The sequence below is a fragment of the Sorex fumeus genome, unplaced genomic scaffold (genome assembly GCF_029834395.1).
Source record: "Sorex fumeus unplaced genomic scaffold, SorFum_2.1 ptg000072l, whole genome shotgun sequence".
Lineage (NCBI taxonomy): Eukaryota > Metazoa > Chordata > Mammalia > Eulipotyphla > Soricidae > Sorex > Sorex fumeus.
Window position 1 is genome coordinate 41,788,028 of NW_026606129.1, and position 10,603 is coordinate 41,798,630.

Consider the following 10,603-nt stretch of genomic DNA (forward strand, 5'->3'; position numbering starts at 1 on the left):
CTGTGTCAGAAAACTAGGCAGAGCCATCATTTATTAGCCATTAGAGAGACAGGCCATAATCTGTTGACATGGAGGGATGGTGTGACCCAATCGTGAAGGTGACATGGTGAGAGCTCTGTGCCACATTAACCAGGGGGTTCTGTACTGTCAGGCCCTTTTAGGCTCTGACCTCTTTATAACTTAATCCACTGCCATCATCTCAGCCAGTGTAACAGACTTTGTGCTTATGTGTTCATGAGTCTGTCCTGACTCCACAGAAGAAAGCTCAAGGGTATGAAAGATGGCACAGTAGGCAGTGCTCTTACCCTGCATGTGGCTGCACCAGATTCAATCCCCAACATCCCATAAGGTCCTATACGCTCATCAGGATTTACTTCAATACTTCCAAGGACAGAGCCAGGAATAACCCCTGAGCATCGCCAGGTGTGGTCTCCAGTCCAAAAAAAAAAAGGAAAATCAAGGGGGACAGAGATAGTACTGGGGCAGGGCGCTCACCTTGGTCTGGGTCCAATCCCTTGCACTGTATATGATCTTATAAGTACCGCCAAGAGTTATCCCTGAGTGGAGAGTTCTCCACTCCTGACCACTACCAAGTGTGACCCAAACACAGAAGAAGGAGGAAGAAGAAGAGGAAGAGAAGGAGAAGAAAGTTCATAGAATCAAGTGAGGTGAGACCATCATACTAGTAAAAAGGCAGATAAAATGCAATAATTTTGCTTTTTATTCACCTAATATTGTGTTTTTTTTAAATGAGCAGATATTTGTGCAGGTACTGGGCTTGCTTGAGCAAATCGATGAACAATGGGAGGACAGTGCTACAGTGCTACCATATGATATTAAATATTCTACTTTAAAACACTATTTCTAGTAGCTTTTAAGTGCCTTCCAAATTAAAGTAGGCAGGCTAGTGTGGGGACATGGACTGGGGTGGGGAAGGGGCTTAGCAATGAGTTGGGGAAGTCATAAAACCAGGATGTGAGCTGAAAAGGAGCTCTTGCCTCGGCCCTCAGCTCGAGACTAAGGAGTGCAGCCTGAATCACAAGGTTGGACCACCCCAATTCCTTGGAGATGGTTCCTAGGCACTAAGATCTGAGCAGAATCTAATGTCAGCCCTTGTCCAACAAGGAGGGGAGATCCTTCAGTTAAAGCAAAGGCCCTAGAACAGAGACCACCAGAACTAAAAAGCCTTCTTTCTTGACAACGTCCTGGCAGCGCACAACACCCCCGCATCGGAGCAGCCTGGAGAGAGACCTATGAAACCAGCTTTAGAGCAAAAGTTAGCCATCTCAACCTGGGGTGTGTCATTCCTCATTTCACTATAAGAAGTTCTCTCTCTCTCTCTCTCTCTCTCTCTCTCTCTCTCTCTCTCTCTCTCATCTCTCTTTCCTCTCTCAGAGTTCATAAACAAAAATAAAAGGTTTGGGGTTTTTGTTTTTGTTTTTTGGCTACTCTGTCTTCTCCTAAAATTCTGTCCTGAGAATATACAACAAACTTAGCACAGGTTAGCACAGGTTAGGGATGAGTCTTCCTTTTCCTGGAAAGAGCAGAATCTCAACTTGGCCTGAGATCCACACAAAACATTCTGGTGGAAGGTACAAAAGAGACCAGAGGATCTCAGGTGCAGCTGAATGGCTGCCTTCGAGAGGCTGGAAGGATCATATAGGGGACTGTGCAGGATTCCTCACCTACCCTGTTTTATTGAGGCACTATCATTTACAGTCTTGTGAATGACAGTTTTATGCATGTGTCTATCCCACACCCACCCACCTCTACCTTGTCTACGTTCTTCTACCAATGTCTTAAGGACCCCAGGTAAACTGTTTTGTTTGGTTTTGGTTTTGGTTTGGGGGGACCAGACCAGCAATACTCAGGGCTTACTTCTATCCCTGCACTCAGAAATCACTCCTGGTGGTGCTCCAGGGACCAAATGGGAATCAAACTCAGGTCGGCCGCATGCAAGACAAGCACCCTACCCACTGTGCTATCTCTCCGGCCCCTCAGCTCTGCTTTAAATGATCCCTGCAGGAGGACAGTAACGCGCTCTCTATTGTGGTTACCTCCTTCCACTCTGTGCTTCCCCATCATTCCACCTGCCACAAAATCACTTCTATTATTAATCAGCTTTCTTTCCCTCTTGCATCATTTCCTTAAGTTAGAATTCTAAGAGTTGGCCCATGATTTTCCAGCACACTTTATGTTTTCCTCATAGTTCCTCCAATTTCATTTTTTTGGTGGGGGCGCTCACTCAGTGTGTGAAGGGAACCATGTGATGTCCAGGATTGAACCCAGATTCCTGCAGCAAAGCGTGTGCTCTAGCTCTTCACACCACCTTCCCAGCAGCCCCCAATGTTGCCTTGAGCTGAGCTCTGGGTTCCCTTGCACAGCTGCCTTGCTGCAGAGAGGAGGAAGCAGAGGCTGCCAGGAAGGCATCTCATGCTTTTCCTGTTCTCAGTGTGTTCTTTCACACTCTAGGGTCTATCTTCACTCATGCACATGGGGAAATCTCTGCAGGTCACTGAGTTCTGGAAAGGTGCTAAATGCCCTGCTTACTTCTACTCCAGACCGGGGGCCAACTCAATTCCAGAGTGAGAATCAGAGGTGCTGATGTCAGCTGCTGGCCTGAACAGTCCTCCCCACTTCGTACTGAAAGTTTTGATTTGTTTTCACAATCCGGACTCCAGAAGGAAGCGATCAGTCTCATTCTCTACACGTAGAAGCCACGAGAGGGTGTCTCAAGAGCTACAGCCACTCCGGGGTTTCAGAATTAAATGGTGTTAATACTTCGGATTTTATTTTTCTTTTTGGTCTTTGTTCAGGGCTTACTCCTGTACTCAGGGATCACTGATGGTGGAGCTTAGGTCACTATATGGGGTGCCAGGGGTCGAACTCAGATCAACCACATGCACGGCAAGTACCTTATCTTCTGTAGTAATTGATCCAGCCCCCAGATGTGTGTGATTTGTGTTTTTCCCATACTTTTCCACAGTTTTTCCCAACATCCCCTAATTCTGAGGAGGTTCTCAGATGCGCCTAAGAAAATATTTTCTCAAGCAGCCTTTCAGATTCCTCATCTTACTCAGGCAAGACCCCTTGAATAAGTTAGCATTTTCCACAGCAATGCCTATATAATAAGTATATGGGGTCGGGTAAGTGGGGAGCCTCAATTGCATTTAGTAATATCAACTGTTTGTTGCTCATCCTTCTGGGATAGTCAGGTAGCTCTTATGTCTTACAGGGCCTCAGCTACCATGGAAGCTCATAAAAGTGACTGGCTGAGGGGCTGGAGAGATAGCATAGCTCAGTGGTAGAGCGCCTGCCTTCCAGGTTTTAGAGATACCCCAAGTTTGATTCTTGGCTATATATAAACCACAAACCGTACAAACTCTCCCTCTCCCTCCCTCTCTCCCTTTCTCTCTCTCTCTCTTTCTTTCTCACGTTATAATAATCAGATGACTCTCAAAGGGCTTTACTTATTGAAATAGTTAACTCCCAAAATCTAATGTTAACTTTCATACAAACATATTATAGAACAACAGCTCTGACATTGACCAACATACACATCTGGGAGCTGGAGCCATAGTACAGAAGGTAAGGTGTGTATGTCTCAACTACCACAGGCAATGGTGTTATGAACATTAATGCTCAGGCTTTTGTGTGTGTGTATGTTTTTCAACTCATTTAGGTAAATACTCAGGAGCATGACTCTCAGAGCGCTCTAGCTTTGAAAGACATTGCCAATCTTCTGAAATGACTGTTTCATCACTTGGATAGATATAGACATTGTGACATGGATAGAACTGGAGGGTATTTTGTTAAGTGAAATAAATCAGAGGAAGGACAAATTCTAAATAATCTCGCTCATCTGTGGACTAGGAAGGGATGAGAGAATAGGCAGCATCTAACAATGAAATCCCATGGTCTTGGATTGCAAAACTGATTATTAATCAATAAATATTGGACTAGAGGTGACAGGGATTATGGGAGAGGGCCATAGGCACTTTGGTGGTGGAGGGGTTAAGATGGGTCTCCTTTCACTGTGTCTAGTATGAATGCTGCATTTCTTGTGTAATAAAGAAGCCCATAGTATTGTCATTCACTAAGTAAAAATAAAGAAATCACTGTAGGAGGGTCCGCCCTACCCTGCTTGCTACTCACCACAAGAGATAAGGTGCCTTCAAAAGAGCTTTACATCACTGAGCTGCACGCACAGGAGAATTACCAACTTGGAAACCTCTAACTAAGGTATGTACTAATAAGCATCCTTAAGGAAGGAAAGACAGAAGTAGAAGGCTCATTTTTATGCCTTTGGGACAATAAAGGAAAGGTCAGTGAGCACAAGAATAAATATTTTGGGAGGAGTGTCCCCCAAAGTACTTGGGGTCTACTCCAGGTGTGGTGCTCAGGGTCCCTGGGGTACTGGAGATTGGACCTAAGACCCCTGCATCTGCTCCAACCCTTTGATTTACCTCCAAGAAACTGCTCTTATTCCTGGATGTTTTGTCAAAACAGAAGGAAGGTGAACTAAGATTGCTTTAGAAATAACTGTAAGTGGGACTGGAGTGATAGCACAGTGGATAGGGCATTTGCCTTGCACGCAGCCGACCCGGGTTCAATTCCCAACATCCCATATGGTCCCCCGAGCACCGCCAGGAGTAATTCCTGAGTGCATGAGCCAGGAGGAACCCTGTGCAATGTTGGGTGTGACCCAAAAAAAGAAAAAGAAAAGAAAAGAAATAACTGTAAGTGAGGGGAGCAGAGCTATTGGACGAAAGGAGGGCATTTGCTTTGCAGGGACCCAAGCAGCGTTTGATCTCCAGGTGTCCAATATTGTCCCCTGAGCACTGCCAGGAATGATTTCTGAGTACAGAGCAAGGAGTAATACCTGAACATTATCAGATGTGGCCCCAAAACCAAAATAATAATAATAATTATTATTATTATTATAGGAGGGAGGATTGTTCTTAGAAATAGTGGCTACAAATCTAGCTTCATGGTTCAGAAACCAAGAAACCATTCTTGGAGAGGGGTTACAGATTTTCAGCAGCTTTTATTCTGTGTTCAGGGCTCCCAGAAACAATGTGTTTTCTTTTTCTAAACTTTATTTTTGGGGGGGGGGTCACACCCGGTGATGCACAGGGATTCCTTCTGGCTTTGTGCTCAGGAATTACTCCTGGCGGTGCTCAGGGACCATATGGGATGGTGGGAATCCAACCCAGATGGGGCGTGTGCAAAGCAAATGTCCTATCCCATGTGCTATCGCTCCAGCCTCAGAAGCAATGTTTCTAAATCTCTCTTGGGGTCCATACTTAGGTGATAACTTTTTTTTTTTTTGCCTCAACATATGAAGTTTTGGGGCAGGGGACACAATTTGACCCCTATTTTTTGGGTTTGTTTTTTTGGGGGGTGGGGTTGGTTTTTTTTTTTTTCCGTTTTCTTGGAGGGAGGCCTGCATATATCGCTCAGCGATTCCTCTTGCCTTTGTGCTCAGGAATCACTCCAGGTCTGGTGGTGCTTGAGGAATCATATATAGTGCATATATAGCATGGGGGATATAATGGGGGTAGGCCGTGTGCCAGGCAAGCACCTGACCCTCTGTACTATCTCCCTGGCCCTATCGGTTCAGATTTTTTATATTTATTTTTTTAATTTGGGGGGGGGGGGGCTGGCTGGAGCTATGGCACACCAGGTAAGGTGTTTGCTTTGCGCGCGGCCTACCTGGATTCAATTCCTCCGCCCCTCTCGAAGAGCCCGGCAAGCTACCGAGAATATCTTGCCCGCACAGCAGAGCCTGGCAAGCTCCCCATGATGTATTTGATATGCCAAAAACAGTAACAACAAGTCTCACAATGGAGACTGGTGCCCGCTCGAGCAAATCGATGAACAATGGGAGGACAGTGCTACAGTGAGTGCTACAATGCTTTTTTTTAAAGGATTTTTTTTTGTTTTTTCTTCTTTTTTGGGGTCTCACCCAGCGATGCTCCTGGCTCTGTGCTCAGGAATTACTCCTGGTGGTGCTTGGGGAACCATATGGGATGGCGGGATTTGAACCTGGATCAGCCACATGCAAGGCAAACGCCATACCCGCTGTGCTATCGCTCCAGCCCCTGGTCTATATATCGATATATATATATATATATATATATATATATATATATATATTTACTTTTTGGGTCACACTTGGCGATGCAGAGGGGTTACTTCTAGTTCATGCACTCAAGAATTACCCCTGGCGGTGCTCGGGGGACCGTATGGGATGCTGGGAATCGAACCCAGGTCGGCCGCATGCAAGGCAAACGCCCTACCCGCTGTGCTATTACTCCAGCCCCTGGTCCATATTTTTAAAATAAAAATATGTTTAAGGCATGACTTTCCTATAGGTACCTGTGAGAGAGGTGTCCCCACCACACACACACTGCACCTCCATGGATGCCACACCGGCACTGGACACGAACAGCACCGACTACTACTATCCTGACAGCAACTCGAGCCCCTGCAGCGGGGAGGTGGTCCAGAGCCAGAGCAAGGTGCTTCTGGCCATCTTGTACTGCCTCCTCTTCGTGTTGGGCCTTCTGGGAAACAGCCTGGTCATCCTGGTGCTGGTGGCCTGCAAGAAGCGGAGGAGCGTCACGGATGTGTACCTCCTCAACCTGGCGCTGTCCGACCTGCTCCTGGTGTTCTCCTTCCCCTTCCAGACCCACTATCTGCTGGACCAGTGGGCGTTTGGGCTCGTCATGTGCAAAGTGGTCTCCGGCTCTTACTACCTGGGCTTCTTCAGCAGCATGTTCTTCATCACCCTCATGAGCGTGGACCGGTACCTGGCCATCGTCCGCACCGTGTACGCCCTGAGAGTCAGGACGGCTCAGAAGGGCGCCGCCCTGAGCCTGGCCGTGTGGCTGACCGCCCTCGCGGCCACCAGCCCCTTGCTGGTGTTTTACCAAGTGGCCTCGGAAGACGGCGTCCTGCAGTGCTATCCCTTCTACGACCAGCAGACCTTGAAGTGGAAACTCTTCATCCACTTCGAGATGAACGTCTTGGGCATGTTGATCCCCTTCCCCGTCCTCATCTTCTGCTACGCCAGCATCCTGTGCCAGCTGAGGCGCACCCACAACCGCAACAAAACCAAGGCCATCAGCTTGGTGCTCCTGGTGGTGCTCGCCTCCTTACTCTTCTGGGTCCCCTTCAACGTGGTCCTCCTCCTCACGTCCCTGCATGACCTGCACATCTTGGATGGGTGCGTGGTGAGCCAGCGGCTCATTTACGCCACCCACGTCACGGAAGTCGTCTCTTTCACGCACTGCTGCGTGAACCCCGTTATTTACGCTCTCGTGGGCGAGAAGTTCAAGAAACACCTCTCAGATATATTCCAGAAAAGCTGCCGCCTGGTGTTTTCCTACCTCAGGAAGGCTGAGAAAGGTCCTCCTCCCTCCAGCTGAACTCCTGACCCTCCAATGAGGACTGTATCTTGTGAGGAGGGCACCGCTAAGCGAGCCCCTGTGCTCTGTTGGGAGACAAAAATGATTCCCTTTTATTATTTGGGTTTGCCCCCCTACCTTTTTTTTTTTTTTGGTTTGTTTCTGTTTTGGCACTTGACTCAGGACTTAAAAATGGGAATGGTGACAGTGACAGTCGTGAGTATTCCAAATTTTTTTCTATTTTTTTTTCACTTTTTTCAGTTACATCTGGAAATGCTCAGGGGTTACTCCTGGCTTATAAACTCAGGAGTTACTCCTGGTGTTGCTGGAGGGACCATATAGGATGCCAGGGATCGAACCCGGGTCAGCTGCGTGCAAGGTAAACACCCTATCTGCTATACTATCTTGCTCCGACCCCCAGCATCCACAAATTCTACAGTGTGGCCAGGACTTGATTGAACCTTGCTCTTTTTCTAACAGTCATTCCAGATGTCCTTGATGCATTGTTACAGGAAGTCCCTTGCATTTCCCACAACTTCCCCAGTGTTCCTGAGAATGGCCAGCCCCAACCCACCCACAGCCCCAGACCATGCAGGGGCCAGAGAACATTGCGGTTGCATAAATTATGTGATCCAATTTTTTTTTAATCTTCACCTTAGTACTTGATCTTGAAGTACTTGATCTTTTGTTCCATTCTATTTGGGGTGGTCAGCACCATAACCCCTCTATGTCCCCAGACTTGGATGAAGGCTTTGGTTTCCCTAGAGGGCAGGGTGAAGGTGTGACATCAGGACTCCGTGTACTTTGCTGAGACCAGCTTAATAAAGTACACCTGAAGAACCAATAAAATTAGAAGGAAAGAAAAAAAAGATTTTCTGACCAGTGTGGTAGCTTGGAAATAAAGCGCCTGCTGCCTGGTGTGTGTAAGTCTCTGGGTTCGATCCTCAGCACTGACACCACACACACACACACACACACACACACACGCACACACACACACGCACACTTCACATTGGATTCTGAAGCAACATAAAGGAATACTCTTAGAAATTTGAAAAAATAATAATAATAAAAAGAAATTTGGTTACAGGGGCTAGAGAGACAGACAGTACAGCGGGTAGGGCATTTACCTTGTATTCAGCTGAACTGGATTCAATTCCCAGCATCCCATATGGTGCCCTAAGCACCAGGTGTAATTCCTGAGTTCAGAGCCAGGAGTGACTTTGAGTATTGCCAGGTGTGGCCCCCCAAACAAACCCCCCCAAATTAATTTTTTTATTAAAGCAATGTTATATTTGAATTTTTTAAACTTTTTAAAAAGAGTTTTAAGTTGCTCAGGGCCTATTCTTGGCTCTGTGCTCAAGGGGAATTCCTGATGGTGCTCAGGGCACCAGCTGTGGTACCTGGATTAGCACCTGGGTTGGGAGCACTAGAGCCACATGCAAGGCAAGATAAACTTTCTGTACTACCTCTACGGCCCTGTTTCTTTTTAAATTCTCAAACTTTTAATTGTGGTATCACAGTTTGCAGTAGTGTTGAAACCATTATTTCCTAGCTGAGGAGTCCTACCCCCCATCCCTGCAGCAGTGCTTCAAAATCCTTCTACCACCAATTAAAATTTTATCAAGTGTTTTTATTTTCCTTATTAGCTAAGGTGACCAAGTACTTCTATTATTCTGTTAATTTAAGTGAACTTAATTGATTTTTTTTTTAAAAAAATTCTTAAATAGTACTACATTTTCCCCGAGGGAAAAAAATAGCTCTGTAGACACGAGGGATTATACAGTGGTTAAGCCAATGTGGGTTTGATCTCCTGCACCGCATATGGGTCCCTGAGCACCGCCAGGGGAGGTCCCTGTGCTCAGAACCAGGAGGATGTCTGGAGGGCCACCAGCTGTGCCCCACCACCACCACCAAAAACAAACAGAAGTGTGCCGGGGGTCAGGGATGTTCCTCAGAAGTAAAGTGTTTGCCTTGCATTTAGCCCTGGATTCCCTGCACCACACACACACACACACACACACACACACACACACACACGTGTGGGAAGTATTTCCTTGTTTCTGCTCTCTGCAAGATTTTGAATGGAAAAAAATTTTATATCCTCTTTAAATGTTTTATATAAAATTCATTAATAAAGATTGTCAAGTAAGAGAATTTCAAATTACAATTTATTTGTCATAGGAATTATGTTGATTCTCCAGTTTTGTTTGCCTCTGTTTGGGAAAAATCTTGATTTTTTTTTATAGTGAGAGCTATTCCATTTTCTTTAAGTTGTCAAATATATAAGCATAAAATTTTTCCCACGGCGGGAGAGACAGTTCAGCAGATAACGCACTTGACTTGCACGTGGCTGACCCAGGTTCGATCCCTTGAGCCTGCCAAGAGTGACCCTTGAGACAGTAGATACAGGGGCCAGGAGGATTGCTTCATAGCTGGAAGCCTGCCTCATGATCGAAGAGAAGGCAGCTGGAATAGAGAAAGGGTTACTAAGAAAATGATGGCTGGAGGAATTGGTTGGGATGGGAGATGTGTGCTGAAAGTAGATAATGGACCAAACATAATGATCTCTCAGTGTCTGTATTGCTAACCATAATTCCCAAAAGTAGAGAGAGAGTATGGGGAATATTGTCTGCCATGGAGGCAGGGGGAGGATGGGAAGGGAGGGTATACCAGGGATATTGGTGATGAGGAATGTGCACTGGTGGAGGGATGCGTGTTTGATCATTGTGTGATTGTAACCCAAACATGAAAACTTGTAACTATCTCATGGTGATTTAATAAAATTAAAAAAAAAAAAGAGTGACCCTTGAGCACAGAGGCAGGAGTAAGTCCTGAGCACAGCTGGATGTGGTCCCCAAACAAATAAAAGTTTCTCTGTATTTTCTTGCAGTGTCTTTAATGCATGAGAATTTAAATGAAGGGTGCTTTTCATACTTGTTTTGGTATTTGTATCATCCCCTCCACCCCCAGTTTACCCCTTTACTAGATATTGAGGCACAGAGCACTGCCAAATAAATGCCCAACAAGATATCCCTCTGGGAAGCCCTCCCTGCCACGGACAACCCGTAGCATGTGAAAAGGCAGGAAAGAGAGAGAGAGAGAGAGAGAGAGAGAGAGAGAGAGAGAGAGAGAGAGAGAGAAGAGAGAGAGAGAGAGAGAGAGAGAGAGAGAGAGAGAGCGAGAGAGAG

General features: G+C 46.2%; 1 protein-coding gene across 1 annotated transcript; it reads left to right on the top strand.

Annotated features, from left to right (window-relative positions):
• The first annotated feature begins 6,422 nt into the window (after positions 1-6,422).
• Positions 6,423-7,433, top strand: CCR8 (C-C motif chemokine receptor 8). Its single transcript, XM_056129348.1, has one exon. The coding sequence runs from the start codon at positions 6,423-6,425 to the stop codon at positions 7,431-7,433; it is 1,011 nt and encodes a 336-aa protein (XP_055985323.1).
• The last annotated feature ends 3,170 nt before the right edge of the window (positions 7,434-10,603 follow it).